Genomic DNA, 19,187 nt, shown 5'->3' with positions numbered 1-19,187 from the left:
ACCATGAGATACATGGTTACAATGTTGTTTATGATGGGGTTTCAGTCATACAATGTTCTAACATGATCGCTTCACCAGTGTACATTTCCTACCACCAATGTCACCTGGCACACACATTCGACTTTCTCTCTCTCTCTCTCTCTCTCTCTCTCTCTCTCTCTCTCTCTCTCTCTCTCTCTCTCTCTCTCTCTCTCTCTGATACTGTTACTGAAAGGTTATCATGTATATTCCTTTCCCTCCCTTCAGCACTCAGTTCTTGCTCTGAGTGACCATTTCCAACTATCATTGTCATAGTGGTCCCTTTTCTGTCGTAACTGCCCCCCACCCCTGACTACTTGTGACAAGCTTCCAACCGTGGAGCAGTCATCCTGACCCTCGTTTCTACTGTCCTTGGGTATTAGTCTCATACTATGAGAAGTTGCCAAACTACTGGTCCTTCCCATTGTCTCCTGGGTTGCTCTTGGCTGACACCGCCTGTCTCTCTGGCCCCACTGACCCCGAGTCCTGCCCAGTGCCCGCCTGCTCAGTTCTCTTGTCCTGTTCTGTGGGGTCTCTGGGAAGTCATCCATTTCCAATGATTTACCCACTGCCAGCTCCTTAGAACACACAGGACTAAGAAGATGGAAAGTTCTAGGAGATAATATAGAAAAGCAATTCTCCATGAGACACTGTTTATACCTTCCTGGAAAATACCGTACACCTTGGATCAAAGGGTTGCCCTCCTGGTTGGCCAGGGCGGGTCAGCTTCCACTAGCCAATGAAAGTGTTCAAGAAATAATTTGCATGGGATAAATTTCCCTTGTCCCCCCTTTGGTTTTCTGCTGAGATGAGAACGTGATCCATGGAAGCTGGGCTTCGTGATAGGACTGCGGGTGCCTGTCTTGCAAGTCTCACCTAGGCTTGAGTCTTGGTGTCCCATCCTGTCCCCAAACCCCACCGGGACGGGCTCTAAGCACAGAGCCAGGAGTAAGATCCAATCACTGCAGGGAGAAAGAAGGGAAGGAAGGAAGGCAGGAAGGAAGGAAGGAAGGAAGGCAGGAAGGAAGGAAGGAAGGAAGGAAGGAAGGAAGGAAGGAAGGAAGGAAGGAAGTGAGGAAGGAAGGAAAGAAGGAAGGGAAGAAGGAAGGAAAGAAGGAAGTGAGGAAGGGAGGGAGGGAAAGAAGAAAGGGAAAAAAGAAAGGGAGGGAGGGAAGGAATAAGGGAGGGAGGAAAGAGAGTAGAGAGGAAGGAAGGAAGGAAGGAAGGAAGGAAGGAAGGAAGGAAGGAAGGAAGGAAGGAAGGAAGGAAGGAAGGGAGGGAGGGAGGGAGAAAGGGAGAGAAGAAAGGGAAAAAAGGGAGGGAGGGAATAAGGGAGGGGAGGAAAAAGGGTAGAGAGGAAGGAAGGAAGGAAGGAAGGAAGGGAGTAAGGGAGGGAGGGAGGGAAAGAAGAAAGGGAAAAAAGAAAAAGAAAAGGAAGGAAGAAAAAGAAAAAGAAGAAAGAGAAAGAAAAGAAAAGAAAAGAAAGAAAGAAAGAAAGAAAGAAAGAAAGAAAGAAAGAAAGAAAGAAAGAAAGAATGTGATCCATGAAAGCTCAGATAGAACTTAGACTCTGAACCTAAATTGGTTGTCTTCTTCAACAACCATAACAAAATAATTTCATGAAGGATTTTATAGCAGGATATTGTGGAAAATCTATACAGTGTAACATTTGCAACATCCAAGATACATCTGATTACTTAAGAGGATAGAAAAAAATTGTTTCCAGTGGAGTTCTTAGAAACTTTATGAACCAAATGGAAACTGTAGAAATAAAAATACAGAATCTAAAAATGAAAAAATTACTGGATAGATCTAATGGAAGAATAGAAATGACAGAGAAAGAGTTAATGGACTTGAAATAGAGCACTAGAAATTATTCAGTCCGGGGCCCAAGAAATAGTACGGTGGATAGTACAATTGCCTTACATGCGGCTGACCTGGGCTTAATCCCCAGCACCCCCTCTGGTTCCCCAAACCCACTAGATGTGATCCCTGAGCGCATAGCCAAGAGTAAGCCCAGAGTACCACGGGGTGTGGCTGGGAAACAAAAACAGACAAGAAAAGAAATTATTCAATCTGAAAAGCAGAGGAAAAATGTCTAAAAAATAATGAAAAGAGTCTGAAGAGTTTTATATTATAAAGGGTAATACTCAGGGTCTAATTCATAATCTCAGAGTCCCAGGGGTAGAGAAATATACTGGTACAGCAAAAAAGATCATGTGAAATGTATAAATGTACAGATTCAAGAAACTGCAAACCCCTAATAGGTTAAACTCTATGAATGCCACATAACTGCTAAAAGTCAAAAGTAAAATTTAAAATATTGGAAGTAGCTGAGAGAATGGCACATACTTAGATGTTTATCCATACAAAGAATGATTAGTAAGTCTATTTTCCTCCAAATAAAATATTGGGCCCAGAAAAGGTTGAAACAGCATTGTGAAAGTCCATCTTAAAGAACAAGATCAAGGTAGAATCGTGTTCAGTGAAAAAAATCCTTTAAGAATGATACAAAATAATTCATCCAAGATTCTCAGATGAAGGGAAACCAAGAGAAATTCTTACCAGCAGACCTGCTCTTAAAAAATGCTGAAAGGCTGCTGGTGGGACTGCCGACTGGTTCAGCCCTTTTGGAAAACAGTATGGACGCTTCTCAAAAAATTAGAAACTGAGCCCCTATTTGACCCAGCAATACTACTTCTGGGAATATATCCCAGAGATGCAAAACATTATAGTATAAATGCCATCTGCACTTGTATGTTCATTGCAGCACTGTTTACAATAGCCAGAATCTGGAAAAAACCTGAGTGCCTGAAACAGCTGACTGGTTAAAGAAACTTTGGTACATCTACACAATGGAATACTATGCAGCTGTTAGAAAAGATGAAGTCATGAAATTTGCATATAGGTGGATCAACATGGAAAGTATCATGTTAAGAGAAATGAGTCAGAAAGAGAGGGACTGACATAGAAAGATCGCACTCATCTGTGGAATATAAAGTAACAGAATGGGAGACTAACACCCAAGAGTAGTAGAGATAAGGACCAGGAGGTCTGCTCCACAGCTTGGAAACCTGCCTCACATGCTGGAATAGTAGATATAATACCAGAATGATTACTCCACAGCTTAGAAGCCGGCCTTGCATACTGGGGGAAAAGGCAGCTCAGATAGAGAAGGGACCACCAAGTAAAGGGTGCTAGGAGGTCCGCTCAGGATGGGAGATGCAAGCTAAAAGTAGACTATATACCAAACATGATGGCCACTTAATACCTCTATTGCAAACCACAACACCCAAAAGGAGAGAGAGAGCAGAAGGGAATGTCCTGCCACAGAGGTGGGGTGGAGGGGATGGGGTGGAGGTGGTAGGAGGGATGCTGGGACCATTGGTGGTGGAAAATGGGCACTGGTGGAGGGATGGGTGCTGGGTCATTGTATGACTGAAATGCAAGCACAAAAGTTTATAAGTCTGTAACTGTATCTCACAGTGATTCACTAATAAAACATTTTTTAAAAATGCTGAAGGAGGCTGGAGAAACAATATAGCAGTTTTGATCCCAGTATTCCATATGGTCCCCTGAGCACTGCCAGGAGTAATTCCTGAGTATAAGCCGTGAACATCATCATGTGTGTGGCCAAAAACAAATAAACAAAAACCCTCTACAGGTCAAACGAATATAATGCTAGAGATAAACTCACATTGTTAAGAATTTAGAGCAACAGAAATAGTAACAACTTGGATAAATATAAAGGGCTATGTTGGTCTTCTTAATGTTTCTTAAAATCTTTATGACAGATGAGAGGAAAATGATAACATAGTTTAATAGATAACCAGCATTCATAGATGAAATGCATATGGCAACTATTAGGTAAAGATTAGTGGGGGAAGGTAAAAAGTCCTATTTGTAAGACTTTCATACTCGAACAATACACTATTAACTGTAAGTGCACTGTAAAAGGTTACATTACATGTTTATGTACTACATATGTATGCTACATTGTGATTATTAGAACAACTGAAATAGAGTAAGAAACGTATTTAAAAAGCATACTAATCTTTCAAATATTCAATGGTGCAGACAATAGACCTTGAATTCTTTGGACCTCATGACACTTCCAAATTCCTAATACTGAAATTCCAGTAGGAGCACACCAAATTAGATGGAAAGTAACATAGAAGCCAACTAGACTCCACACACAGAAATAATAACACAGAAAGCTCAACTAGCAACATACAACTTAATAAATTATTAAGACAAGGACTTAATCCTGTGATGAGATATAACATAAAAAATTGATTTTATACTTATTGATTTTAATATTGGAGCCTGGCTATCTAGTCAATTTCAACTCTAGAATTGTAAAAAACAAAATAAAAGCTTTTAAAACTAAATAAAATAAATGGTGATAATACAGCATGTAAAGGGCTTGCCTTGCACATGACTGACCCCAGGTTCAATCTCCAGAATCTTATATGGTCCCCCAAGCACTGCCAGAAGTGATTTCTGAGTGCAGAGCCAGGAGTAACCCTTGAGATTCACTGGGTGTGGCCCCTAAGCAATAAAAATAATAAATGAAAGAAATGGTCGAGGGCTGGAGAGATAGTGCAGCTGGGAGGGCGCTTGCCTTTCATGTGGCCAACCTGGATTTGATCCCTAGCATCCCATATGGTTTCCTGAGCCCACCAGGAGTCAATCCTTAGTGCAGAGTCAGAAATAACTCCTGAGCATCGCTGGGGGTGGCCTCCCCCAAAAACTAACAACAAATAATAAAATAAATTGTCTAAACATAACAAAAGTCAGATGATCAGATTTGATCAAGAATCCAGTCATATGTTATATACGAGAAATCTAGAGCAAACCAGAGGGTTGAATTATGTTTTAGGACCATGATAACAATCAAACCAGAAACCATGACAGAGCACTCTGAGGGAAAATAGCAAATACTTGGAAGTTAAGCAACACGTTTCTAAAGGGGTCAAAGAGATCATCACAGGGAGAACCTGAAAAGATTGTAGAACATATATAAATGAAACACAAACAGCTACATGGATGGGTGCAGCTAAATTATTTCAATAGGTGCAGAAAAGCCATTTTGTTGATTTGAACAAAATTCAACATCCATCTGCTCCCCGCCCAGATGAGACCCCAAGTGGCCGCCCACTAATGGCCTCTCCGCTCCTGAATGGCCATGATCCCAGAGGCACACAAACTCATCTCAGAATGAAGCGGCTTATGGCAGAAATGCTCCTGGACTGTGAACTAAGCTACGGCCCCATGCCCCCCTGGGAGGGGAAGGGTTTTTGTCCCTCGGCCTTTTCCCCTCTGTGGCAACATGGCGACTGCCATCTTTCAGAGCCTATTGGACAGACGGAACTTTCTGGGAATAGGGATGGGGGAGAGTGGGAACCAGTCCTGCTCCCCACCCAGACGAGACCCTGAGCAGTTGCCCACAGATGGCTCCTCTGCTCCTGAATGACCATGAACCCAGAGGCACACAAACCAATCTCAGAACTCAGCAGCTTTGGGCAGAAATCCCTGTGGACTTAATTACTAAAATACCAGAAATCCAAAACCGTGTGGTTGCTCTTGCGGCCACGCAACATCACATACTCTTTATTATCTGCAATAGAAAACAAATTATCTAATGATGCCTTTTCGGCAGGTCTGATTGTTGGGGGGAAATTCCAAATAATAATAGTGGGTCTTCTGTTGAAAATTGAATGTAATAAAAGTAAAGAGAGAGTAAAGTGAAAATCATCTGCCACATAGGCGGGGGGTGGGTGGGATGGGGGGTATACTGGGGTTCTTGGTGGTGGAACTTGTGCACTGGTGAAGGGATGGGTGTTTGATCATTGTTTGACTGAGACTTAAGCCTGAAAGCTGTGTAACTGTTCTCATGGTGATTCAATTAAAAAAAAAAAATTAAAAAACAAAAACAAACACAAAATTCAACATCCATTCATAATTTTTTTTGACTACCCCTAGAAGCATTCACGGCTTGCTCCTGGCTCTGTGCTCAGGGATCACTCCCAGTGAGGGTGGGGGATCATATGTGGTGCCGGGAATCAAATCCAGGTCAGCCAATACCTCACCTGTTGTGCTCTCTTCTGGCCCCATCATTACTTTTTATATCTCAGATCATCTCCTTAATCCAATAAAGTTCATTTACAAAAATAAGAACCCAAAAACTTATCGCTAACAACACATTTATTAGTGGTATAATGAAAATTTTTCCTCTAATATTGTAAACAGAGTAAAGACTTTTAACTTTTTTTTCAGGGATCCTATTTTATATCTTATAAGAGGTCTGCCAATGCAATATGGCAACAATAACAGGACTGTAAGATACCTAGTGATGCAAAGGAAGAAAACAATGGTTCTTGTTTACAGTTAAGGTCATCTTTTACAGAGAAAAATCCCAAGAATGAGAAAGTTATTAGAAATAATAACTGGGTGTATATGGGCTGCAGGATATGTTACCAACATCCAGAATGTACCCATATTTCTATGTGGTGATATCAAAGAATTCAAAATTGAAGTGAAAAAAAACTTCAAAATACACCAACAACTCCATAATAACACCCGAGACCAAACTACTTAGGCATAAAATTAACAAAATATGCATGTATGAACTAAAAGGAGAAGAAAAAGAAAAACTGAGTGCATGGACCCAACCTGGATTCCATCCCTGGCACCACATGGCCACCCAAGCACCACTGAGTGTAGCCCTGAGGCCCCCAAGGACCAGCAGGCTGGCCGGGCACCATAGCACATCCTGGGACCCTAGCACAGAGCTGTCAAAAGTCAGTAGGAGGGGCCCTGAGGACCCTCAAATACAGCTTAGGAGAACACCTCCCAAACCCGTCCCCAAACCAAACCCAAGATGTTGGCAGGATTTTTCATTTTTTGGACATGACAAGCTGATTGTAAGATTTATATGGAAAAATGAAGACACTAGAATAGTCAAAACCCCTTTGAAAAGAAAGAGCAGCGTTGGGAGACTCAACCACACCACTTATTCTCAAGATTGGCTGTGAAGCGCCAGGGGACACCGTGCAGCAAAAGACATCAACAGGGCCAATCCGGAGCCCAGAAGTCAAGTGGATGTGAGCCAAGTTGTTTTCCACAAAGGTGCAGGGGAATCTGCGTGTTTTCTCCTCGGTAAGCAGTGCTTTGGACAACAGCACAGCAGTATTTTAGACATTGAATTGTTACTTGCTAGTAAGATTTTAGCAGCCAGGAACTGGAGCAATAGTATAGGGAGGAGGGAGTTGCCTTTATGTGTGGCAGACTCGGGTTTGATCCCTGGAACCCCATATGGTCCCCCAAGCTCTCCAAGAGTGATCCCTGATCTAAGTACTAAGCCAGTACTAAGCCCTGAGCACATCTGGGTGTGGCCCCTAAACAAACAAAAGACTTAAGGGTCATATCCCCAAAGAGTTGAAATCACATCCCCACAAAAGCCTGTACATGAATGTTAATTATGCATATCAGTGAAAAACTGGAAATAGTTTTTGTTCTTCAATTCGTGAACTGGAGCGATAGCACAATGGGTAGGGCATTTGCCTTGCATGCGGCCGACCCGAGTTTGATTCCTCTGTTCCTCTCAGAGAGCCCGGCAAGCTACCGAGAGTATCCCGCCCGCACGGCAGAGCCTGGCAAGCTTCCCGTGGCATATTTGATATGCCAAAAATAGTAACAACAAGTCTCACAATGGAGACGTTACTGGTGCCCGCTCAAGCAAATCAATGAACAACGGGACTACAGTGGGACAGTGCTATCTTCAACTCGTGAGTGGATAAACTCTGCGGGGTACGTGGTGGGAGACTGGCCATCAGGAAACATGGGCAAATAGCAATGCCTGACTACGTGGATTGGTCACAAAGGCCTTCTGCTGCATGAAAGAAGGTAGACTTAGAAGGACAAAGATGTAACGTTCTACTAATACTGACAAGGTGAAAGGCAGGACAGAGATTACTTCCTGACAGTGGCAGAGGTGAGGGGTGGGGATGAGCCACAGAGGCAGAGCAGGAGTGATTTGGGTGATGATGTGTGATGAAACTGTTCAATGTCTTGATTTTCTTTTTTCTTTTTTAATTTTTTCTTTTTTTTTGCTTTTTGGGTCACACCCGGCGATGCACAGGAGTTACTCCTGGCTCATGCACTCAGGAATCACTCCTGGCAGTGCTCAGGGGACCCTATGGGATGCTGGGAATCGAACCTGGGTCGACCGAGTGCAAGGCAAACACCCTACCAGCTGTGCTATCGCTCCAGCCCCCAATGTCTTGATTTTCAAAGCTCCTAAACCTGCAGAAGCAAACAATGGACTCACCCCCCCATGTGGGTATGTATCTGTATAAAAAAGATTAAAAGGGACCAGAGAGATAATACAATGGGTGGGTAAGGCTCTTGCTTTACATGTGGCTGACCAGGATTCGATCCCTGGCATCCCATACTGTTGCGTGAACGTTCGTGCAATCGGAGGTGCTGAGATAGGAACGCAGAAGAAATGCATTGATTGGAGGACTCTGGCTAGCTCTGGCTCTTAGCAAAGGCAGAGGGCCTCGTGGACCTCCTTTTATTGATCATGGTCGCTCTAAAGGACGCAATATAGTGACATCACCAAAGGCATCAAAAACTGTTACAGGGAGAACATTGAGACAATGGAAACATATTGTTTCCTTGTATGGGTAGGCCTATAGCCTCGGGAAAAGAATACAGAACTGAGAAGGAAAAGATACAAAACCGAAACTGAAACCTTCTACAGGCACCTGGAATCTGCATCCCAAAGACTATGCTGGGCCAGAGCCTACAATTTACAATATCAAAGGTCAGGCCTGGCTAACACCATCTGCATGTCAAAGACCAGCCAGGCTTCTGTGAGAGAAGGAAAAACTGCTCTTTTCAGTATGCTGAAATTATTTTTCTGAAGGCAGCTTGAAGGGGGAAAATGTTCAGCTTCATCCAAACCAGTCAGGACACACGAGAAGTCTCGCCCATTTTCATGGGTCCCTATGTTCCTGTCCGTAGTACGGTACAGTATACATGGGCTCGCCCTGATAGCTCAGTCCAGCCCCAACACCATATGGTCTCCTAAACCTGCCAGGAGTGATTCCTGAGTGCAGAGCCAGGAGTAACCCCTGAGAATTACCAGGTGTGACCCCCAAACAGACAAACAAAAAGAAAAAAACGAACAAAATTGTTTCTAGTTCATAAGCTGCAAACACTACTGGTTTGGTACCATTTTCTAGGACTTATGCTAGACCTTGGGGACACAAAGATAAATAAGACAATCACTTTCTTCAAGGAGCTCGAAGATCAGATCCCGAGGAGGGCAAGGCATGGCCAAAAGGGCTGGGACTGTGGTTGAGGGACCCTGGAGGTGGGTCTGGCCCGGAAGCTCTCAGCCAGCCATGAGGACGCTATGGTGCTCAGGAGGGTGACAGGGACCAGACGTGCTTCTGGAGCAGAGTGCGTCCACTGGGGTTTGAAGGATGAGAGGGAGTGACAGACTGGGGCGTTTACTGTGGTCATTCCTGGCAGGAGCGACATGAAGGTCACAGTGTTAAGGTTCCTGCAATCTTCAGGACACTGGAAGAATGTTTGTGTGTTGAGGATGAAGGGAATTGCTGCTGACCGGTGAGGGGGGTACAGGTAATTCACCTGGTGGTGCTCAGGGCTTTCTCCTGACTCGGGGCTCAGGATCACTCTTGACCATGCTCAGTGGGCTGTATGCAGCGCCAGGATTGAATCACTGTCGGCCGCCAGCAAGGCAAGTGCCCTACCTCCTGTATGAGCTCTCTGGCCCCAGAGCATGGCTGGCCTTCATCTTGGAGACATTGGGGTCTTTTAAAGCAGAGCAGTGAGATCTCTGTGATTACAGTACAGAAGGTGGGCCAGAGGGGGAGCTGGGAAGTGGCAGGAAGCAGGGGCAAGGGTCCATCTGAGGGATGCGAAAGGCTGGGACAGGTGGGGCTGTGGAAGGAGGCCAGATTGGAGCGGGCTTGGGAGTCACAGACGCTCTACTGCATGTTTGGACGCTGCCTCTCAGCACCTTGGCCATTTCTCCACTAAACTGGCTTTCCTCGGCACTCTCCTTCCTTCCCAGCCTCAGAGGCTGCCCGCTGACCCCATCAAATGACTCCCTTCATTATCCCCCTTTCTCTTAGAAGGAGAATCTTGCTTATATCTTTACCCGTTTAAGGCCTAAATATTGGGCTCTGAGATCTAAGTCTGTTTCAGTCCCTATTTCTTTTTTTTTTTGTTTAATCAAAGTGGGATTGGAGCGATAGCACAGAGGGTAGCCTTGCACACGGCCGACCTGGGTTCGATTCCTCTGTCCCTCTCAGAGAGCCTGGCAAGCTACCGAGAGTATCCCACCCACGAGGCAGAGTCTGGCAAGCTATTGGCGTATTTGATACGCCAAAAACAAGTCTCAAAATGGAGACATTACTGTTGCGTGCTCGAGCAAATTGATGAACAACAAGATGACAGTGCTACAGTGCTCCAGTTTATCAAAATGACCTTAACAAAATTAATTATCTTTATGTGCCCTGATTTCTTAATGTGTAAAATAGAAATAATAGCACTTTATTAGAACCTCCCCTCCCCTTTTTTCCCTGAATCCAGGGCCTCGCGCATGCAAGGCAAGTGCTCTACCCAAGATCCATAACCCTCTGGTTTCCAGTCTTTTAGGCCTTCTAAGCTTCTTTCTAATTTGGCACATAACAGGCAGTTAATAACATTTCTTTTAGGATTTCTTCACGTTTCAAGAAAGAACTTACCCATCTTTCACCAGCAGATGGCGCATATCACAGTATAATGTACACATTATAAAGAGCAGTAAGAATGGGTTGGGACATCAATCAGGGTGCAGAGGTCCCTCCTGGTTTTGGCCTCGAGTGTGCCAGGCCGCGAGAGGCCAAGCCAGTGCAGCAGATGGCAGGACAAGTACTCCAAATAGAAGTCCAGGGAGCTATAATTGTATAATAAAGTCAAAGAGGAAAAGCAAAAGCTAAACCGCTATGCATGATTACATATTCTAAGGCTGCCTTTCCTCCTGCTTACTCAGGGTATTGAACACTGACGAGAAGCTGGCCGTACAAGCTCTTAAAAATGGACTTGGTAGAGTGGGAGCTTGGAGGAGCAAGTGTCTGACGTGCAGGGGGACGTGCAGACACCCACGAACCCACTTGATGCCTCTTTCTTTGTGCCCTTTTATGTGTGTGCCAGGGATTGTACACAAGTTTCAAGCATACAGGGCATGTATGAGCCACTCCTGTGCTTTGGTGTTGTGTGTGTGCATGTGTGTATGCATGTGTACAGATGTGTATGTGTGTGAGCATGTATGTGCACATGTGTTCGTGCATGCATGTGCACAAGTATGTGTGCATTGCACATATGTGTGCTTGTGTGCATGTGTGCATGTTGTGTATGCTTGTGTGGTGTGCACACAGGTGTGCATGTGTGTGTATGTGTGAGTGTGTTTGCAGGGTTGAAGGGGATCCAGGCTCAGAATCTCTCTGGCATGAGGGCTGGAGATCCAAAAGGCACTGGGCCAGGCTTTGCAGGGAGCTCCCAGTCTGGGGCAATTAATGGGACAGAAAAATAGTGAGTACATGGACAGATCTGGGGTATGCGGCCATGGGAGAGGGAGAGGGAACAGGGAGGCTGGGGTATCCTCCTGCCCTCGGTGACGAGACATGGGCAGAGGGGGGGACTCCCCTGCAGTGCTCCGAGCGATGCTCCCTGGGGCTAGTGTCCCAATCCTAGGCTGCAGCATTTCATTCAAGATATAGTTTGTTGTGGCTGGACGGCAAGCGCAGGAGAGGGAGAGATTCCACGCAGGCACACACGCTGGCCTAGCACCTCCACCCTCAGCAGCCTGGGCAGCCCTCTCCGCTCTGTCTCAGTGCAGTCAGCAGCCGCACCCCCCTCACGCTGCAGTTTCCTAGTGCCCTCAGTGCCGCCTGCTGTAGCCACCATCCTCAGAGGAGAGGAGTGACAGTGTGTGTGTCTTCCTAGTGCTGCCCCGCGAGTGGAGACTCCGTGAGTCTGTGTCTGGGAACTCAGTGCAAACCCTCTTCTCTCTTCTGCCGGGAGTGTCTGTGGAGCCTGAGTCTCCCCACCGCCCATTCCACTCAGTGCTCTTCAGGCCAGAGGCAGTGCTGGCACGACGGCCCCAGGGGGAAGATGGGGGAGGAGGGCGCTGCCAGACATATGCCCCAGAGCAAGGCAGGGCCAGTCCCAGCATCCTGGACCTGGATTCATGGATTCGCTCCTCCTGGCACCTCCCTTTACCGGAGGGGCTCCTACATGCTGGGCCTGTCTCCACCATATGTCCCCTGCCCCCAAACTACAGGTTAGTTGGGGTGGTCTACCTGGAAAGTCACTAAAAGGTGGGAGAGGGGCGGTGAGGGGCACCCAGGGGGCTTTGACTGCCCACCACTGCCCTTGCCCACTGAGCTGGGAAAGTCCATGCCCAGGAGCTAGGACTCAAGCCTGGCCAGAGAGAAATAAAGAAGAGGGAATGAACAGGAGTGGACAGGACGGGGCGGGCGGGCCCATCGCTGCAGGTCACAAGGCCCGCCCCACCTGGACACCAGATCCAGGGTCCCAAGGTGGAGTCCGAGGTGGGTGGCCCACAATGGGTGGGCTCCGTACCCAACACACAGCGTTGTGTGTGTGGGGGGGTTTCCACCAGCATTTCTGGGTGCCACCCAAAGGGTTCAGGTGAGGCTGGCTCGGGCAGGGCAGAAGCTGAGCTCTCTCTTGCGTGCGCTCCTTCAAAGCCCGCCTGGGGGAGCTTTCCCAGACTTCCCCAGACCTCTGGCCCTGGCTGTCCCCAGCATCCTTATTTTACCACAAGGCTGCAGAGGATCAGGGGGAAGGCTCACCACCCAAGGGGGCCCTGGCACAGATGAGAGGGGGGTGTGGAGAGGTGGCTAGCAGCAGGGCAGGGCCACCCAAAGCGGTCCACGCACCTTTGAAGTGTATGCTTCTGCCTGGGATGGAGCCTGTGGCCCCAGGTACAGAAGCGCCGAGCCTCCCACTGTTCTCCCATCCCCCGAGTCCCCCCTCCTCCACTCCTCCTTCCTGCCAGCTCTCTCCTGGGCTCCTGCCGGACTGCTGTCCTCCCCACCCACCCCTCCGCCCCGGGGGCCTCTCAGGACAAGGCTCAGGCCTGGTGTCTCTGTCTGCAGGGTCAGAATAAACTCTGGCCCCAAAAGGATGGACAGAACCAAAGATACATCAGTAACAACAATACATACAAGGGCGTGAGTGAAGGCTGAGCAGAAGGCACTGGAGGCAAAGAGCAGCTCAGGCCCGTTTTCTCGGACTTCTCCAGAGGGCAGAGTGCCTCTAGCGCCCCCAGAGGAGAGTGTGGGAAACACATCCATCTTACCCCACACCCTCCCCCCAGCCTTCTCCCTCCGGCTGCAGGCCTCCAGCCTTCTCCAATTCCCAGGCCCACAGGATTTCCCTGTCTCTCCGCCATGGCACAAGCTGACACCTCTGAGAGCTTTCCGCTCTGCAAACTTCCACACTCAATGTGACTTCCTCTAGGAAATCTCCCTAGGTTGGGGTGGGGTGGGAGGTCCATAGATGTGGGTGCTCAGAGTTTCCTGCAATGAAATGTTTCCTCCCTGGGGCCATTAGCTTCCCCAGGACTACAGAACTGTGTGCAGGTATGCAGTAGAGGCTGAATGACTGCATTTGCAGAAGAGGCAAACTGGGTTGGGGGCTTCTGTCCCATGAGGTCAAAGGACTCTGACAGCCTACAAAGCAGGGTGGCATGCTCACAAAGTGGCATTAAGGTCCAATATCAACTGGTATATATTAGGCGCACAAGTCTAATTGATTTTTGACAAACTAGTGATTTGATGCTTACTTTAGCAGTAGCTCTCATTAAAAATACAACAACAACAAAACCCTCAAAGGTTTTGCACCGACAGTGAACACACAGCAAACAACATGGCTTCTTTGCCAGCGCGCCCTCCAGTCTTGGGTTCCATTACCCACGGGCACATCTCTGGACTGGGAGGTGATCTGTCCAGAACACAGTTCTCTGACTTGTTAGCTCACCACTGTTTGATCTGGGAGGATTGACGGCACCCCTGAGAGGGGACTGACAGACAGGAAAGCTTCCCCAACGCTTCCCTTCCTCCAGGGAGTGGCTGGGGACCAGGTGTTCGGGAACTAAGAGAAGAGAAGGAAACTCCAACCTCGGGAATCTCTCCTGGATGATACACAGCCAGCAAGACAAAAGGTGGGACATTAGGGGGTCCCCAGGTGGGACATCAGAGTTCCCTTCCTGGCAATAAATGGGGGTGCTCTCAGGGTTGGGGGGAAGCTTCTCAGGAGGAGGTGCTCCTGGTTGAGACAGCTGAGCGGGCTGCCCACCGTCCCTCGGAGGCCCTTTCGCACATCTCAGAGGCACCTTCACCTCAGAGCCACCCTCATTTAGAGTCACTCTCACCTCAGAGCCACCCTTACCTCACAGGCACCCTCACCTCAGAGCCACTCTCACTTCAGAATCACCACACATCTCAGAAGCACCCTCACCTCAGAGTCACCCACATGTCAGAAGCACCCTCATCTCAGAGTCACCCTCACCTCAGAGCCACCCACACCCAGAGCCACCCTCACCTCAGACACTCTCACTTCAGAGCCATTTCACATCTCAGAGGCACCCTAACCTCAGAGGCAACCTTCTAGATTCAAGTGGCCTTAATGCTAGACTTCTGTCAGCCTTCCTAGAATTCTGTGACCCTAAAGGCAAATAATCCAAGCAGGGGGCCCCCATAAGCCTCTTACCCTGACCCACTGGCTCAGAACTCATCATCCCCCTTGTCCCCGTCTGCAGGGATCACCCCCTCTCCCACAGCCCCAGCGCTTGTCCTCTCAGCCTCTCACACCCCTGAAATGCACTTTTACTCTAATAGCCAGGAGGTGAGGGAGCATCAGAGGGGGCGGCCCCTCCTCTCCCCCGACTGTCTGGATTGCCTGCCCAATTCTCTGGAGCTGGATTTCTGCCGTGCCCTTCAGCCCAACCACCTGCCCCCCGCCATGAGGCACAGATGTAGCACGGTAATGCAGAGGATGCTCGGGACCCCCAGGGACTGGGGCAAACACCCTGGCTTGGAGAGCGGTGCCAGCAAGTCCCTCCCCGTGTCTCCAGGGCCCGGGGGGTGGGAGGACACAAGACACCAGTGGTCACTGACCCCCTCAAGGAAGTCGCAGGTCCCCTCCCAGGCCCCCCAACCCATCCAGCGCCAGGGCCGCAGGAACAGAGGCATCACTTGCAAGAGCGGAGGCTCTGAGATTATTGCAGACTTTATAGAAAACTGCCCAGGGGGTACAAGAGTTTGGGGGTGGGTGGGAAGGCTGACGTCCAGCCTGGACAGCGGAGTGGGGAGACTTCCTAGGCAAGAGTCCCCCCAGGCCTGCCATTCTGCCTGACCGAGGGGGGGGGGAGTCGGGGAGGGCAGGCCCCTCCCCTGTCCCCACTTGTGCTTTGGGATCATGCAGAAGGCAGAGGCCAGGAGCTTGGGCCCGCACAGGGGGGCTCGCGCCTGAGATGCCGGGACACCCCACCATCTTCCAGAACGACTGTAGCCGGGGGTGACGCGAACGCCGGTGGTGGAAGTGTCTCTGGGCTAGGTTGGAGCCAGGGAGCAGCCCCCAGGCCTGGGGCACCCCTGAGCCCCTCCCTCCTCTCCAGGGGACACCCACCTGACCTGACCGCCAACTTTCCCTCCCTCTGCCCGTGGGAATGTGCCCGTCGTCGCCCCGGAGCCCATCCTGCTGGCAGGAAAGAGGAAGAATCCCTCCCTGGAGCCTGACCCGGGGCGGCGGGTGGGGGCTGGGTACAAGCAATGGTGTAGCCAGAGCCGAGAGGGAGAACCTAAGACTGGGGCGGGCGGAGGCCGAAGTCAGCAGCAAAGGGGGGACAAGCACTGAGTACTGGAGACAGCGGTAGGCGCGGGAGCTCCCAGGGCTGGCAGACACAAGGCAACAACTGGTCCTCATGCCTGAGTCTAAGAAGAGTGGAGCGTGCCAGCGCTGGGTTGGTGGGTGGTCGGAAACATCCGCCGACTGTGGGGCGCCTGCCCTGGGCACCCCGGGGTGGGAGTCTCCACGCAGGACGGAGGCCTCGGCGGTCCAGGAGGAGATCAAAGGCGCTGAGTCCAGAGTCACCTTCTGGTGGCCGCTCGAGGGCTCCAAGCTGGAAGGGGATGGGGGGGCCCGTGCTGTCTAACGTGGGGGCGCTGATGTTTCGGACGGAGAGGTCAGAGCCCGAAGGACTGCTAGGGGTGGTCCTGGGGCTTGTGCGTCCTAGGACAGGGCCTCCGGGCGAGTCCCGGCAGGGGGTCCAGGATCTGGGGTGGTCCAGGAGGGTGCGTCAGACGGCGGGGAGGTGGTCTTTGACTGCGAGGTCTCTCCGAGGCTGCGGCCGGTGGGCGGATCCGGCCTGAGGACGTCGGGGCTGGGATGGGCGCGGAGAAACGCCATCGCACAAAGGTCTCAGAGCCCCCCGCCGCCCCCGCGAGCCGCTGGCGCCACGCGCCGCGCTCAGAGGCCGGAGCCCGGGGAGGTGGCGCGAGAGCCGGCGGGCACGGCGGGCGCGGGCGCGCGGCGCGGGTCGGCGTCCTGCTCGTAGCGGTAGTGGTAGCCCTCCATCTGGTCCCGGCAGGCCTCCCGCAGGTTGCGCATCCAGCGCTGGATGCCGCGGCGGTTCAGGTAGAGCACCATGAGGAAGATGAGGCCGATGAGGGCCAGTACCAGCCCGAAGAAGACGTAAGAGGCCTCGAGCTCCGGTCCGGCCAGGTCCGCGTCCTGGGCGCCGCAGCTCAGCCGCGCGTCGTCCAGCTGGGCCAGGGGTCGGTCGAGCAGCGCTCGCGGCGCGGCGCAGCGCAGCAGCTGCCAGTCGGGCACGCGCTCGGTGGCGTTGCGCAGCCAGGCCAGCAGGGGGCGCGCGGCACAGTCGCAGCGCAGCGGGTTGCCGGCCAGCAGCAGGCGCGGCGCGGGGCGGCCGCCATGGCGCTCGAGCGCGCGCAGCTCGTCGGGGCCCAGGCCGGCCAGCGCGTTCCGTCGCGCGTCCAGCTGCTCGAGGCGCGGCGGGCGCAGCGCGGCGGGCGGCAGGCGGCCCAGTGCATTCTCGGCCAGGCCCAGGTGGCGCAGCTCGTGCAGCGGCGCCAGCGCGGCGTCCAGCGCGGCCAGCAGCGCGGGGCCGGCCCGCGCCAGCGCGTGCGTGAGCTGCAGCGAGTGCAGTGCGGGCAGCCCGCGGAAGGCGCCGCCGCCCAGCGCGCGCAGCGGGTTGTGGCTCAGGTCGAGCGCCGCTAGGCTGGGCAGCCCGTCGAAGGCGCCGTCCTCCACCACCTCGATGTTGTTGTGCGTGAGGCGCAGCGCCGTGAGCAGCGGCAGGCGCACACCGGGCGCCGCGGGCTCGGGGTCGCCGTCAGCCGCCCCGCCGGCGAAGGCGGCGGCGCGCAGCACCGTCAGGTTGGCGCCCACGATGGTGAGGTTGCGCGCGTCGGGCGGCACGTCCCGCGGCGGCTGCCGGAGCTCGGCGCCCGGCGCGCAGCGCAGCAGCAGCCGCGGGCTGCCGAAGCAGTAGCACTGGAACGGGCAGGGCGCGGCGGGCCGGCTCATTGCCGCCGCCACGAGCAGCAGCGCGGGCAGCCGCGGGGCCATCGCGCCCACCCGCCGCGCCCGCCCGGGAGTCGGGGGGCGGCCGGTCGCGGAGGGGCGCGGGGGGGGCGAGGCGCCCCGGGGAGGGGGCTCCGACGGGCAGCCGGAGCGCGCGCGGCGGAGCGCACCGGCCGCTCACTGGGCAGGGCTGGCCGCCGCCCCCGCTGCGCCCCGCGCTGACTCCCGGCTGCCGCGGAGAAGTTCGACTCGCTCCCCGCCCCGGCCGCCTCCTCCCTCCGGGCACGTGCGGGGCGGGGCGGGGCGGGGCGGGAACGCGGGGCCGGTGGGTCGGCACCGCGGGCGCGCGAGGGCTGGGAGGATGTTTGAGCGCCGCGACCCGGCGAGGCCCGGAGAGTTGCCCCGCGCCCCTGCCCCCGCGGCTCCCCTCCTCGGCTGTCTTGGCAGTCGCGGAGAGAAGCGGTGCTCGGGAGGGGTTGGAGAACCCCCGAGCCTGAAGGGGGGTGTCCCTATGCCACCCCGGTGCCTTCAGGCCTGGCGGTGCTGGCACCCCCTTTGCCCAGGCGGGACCCGCGTTTCCGAACCCCAGCCTGACCTGAAGTCTGTCCCCCAGCCCGATGCTCGCCCCATTCCCGGTCTGCTCCCTGGGAAGTGCTTCCTTCTGGTCTCCTCCTCCTCCAGGCAGCTCCCGCCTTCCCTGGCGCGGGGACCCAGAGAGGGTAGTGATTCAGCTGGCTGCCACCGGGACCCGCCTGCCCCAGCTCTGGGGGCACCCACGCTCTCTCGGGGCTCTTGGACATCACCCCCTTCCTCCTCCTTTCCAGGTCTCCGCCTCTCTCAGTGGGGTGTGGTGGGGGATGGAGGGAAGCGGCCTGGGACCTCCTGGGCTAGAGAGAAAATAGGTTTTGGATCTCAGCGGACTCCAGGGCAGGGCTGGTGGGGGCTGCTGCTATGTTTATAGGTTTGTTTTGTTCTCTCTCTTCTCCCCTCCGCCCCCCCCCCCCCAGAAGGTCCAGACATGATTTAAAGAGACAGGCTCCTGAGAAAGGCACGCTCCTTGCCTTGACATGAATTATTCAGGCTGGAGCTGCAGACACTTGATCTCTGAGCCATTCCGGTGTCGGTGTCGATGGAGCGGGCTGTGATAGAGGTTTCCTGCCCCTCCACCCCTCAGGAATTAGTCAGTCTCTCCTGAAGTAGGAACTCGGGCTGACTCCTTCCCGGGGCTGATATTTAAGAGACTGACCAACAGATCAATAGCACTTAAGGAGACGAGGTAGACCCTGGGAGACCTGGGCTGGGAACCAGGGCGAGGACCCAGGCTGCTTGGGTGAACGACTGCCCCCCGCCCCAGTTTTTCCAATCCCATCCTCCCTCCCTGATGTTGATAGATGAGCCCTGTAAGCTGCCTGTATGGGACTGAATGGGGTGCAGGAGGGGGTGCCTGGATTTCTCCATGAACAGACCTAGGGGATCTGCATACTCATGAGTGCCCGCAGACTCATGCTCACTGGGGG

At 52.4% G+C, this 19,187-nt stretch overlaps 1 protein-coding gene across 1 annotated transcript; it reads right to left on the bottom strand.

Moving 5' to 3' along the window:
- Nucleotides 1-15,341: 15,341 nt before the first annotated feature.
- TPBGL (trophoblast glycoprotein like) lies at nt 15,342-18,575 on the bottom strand. Its single transcript, XM_055120997.1, has one exon. It carries the CDS (start codon nt 17,713-17,715, stop codon nt 16,594-16,596), a length of 1,122 nt encoding a protein of 373 aa, XP_054976972.1. The 5' UTR covers nt 17,716-18,575; the 3' UTR covers nt 15,342-16,593.
- Between the last annotated feature and the right edge of the window lie 612 nt (nt 18,576-19,187).

This window comes from Sorex araneus, chromosome X (genome assembly GCF_027595985.1).
Source record: "Sorex araneus isolate mSorAra2 chromosome X, mSorAra2.pri, whole genome shotgun sequence".
NCBI lineage: Eukaryota > Metazoa > Chordata > Mammalia > Eulipotyphla > Soricidae > Sorex > Sorex araneus.
The sequence above is the reverse complement of the archived record's forward strand: the minus strand, read 5'-3'. Positions and strand labels throughout refer to the sequence as shown.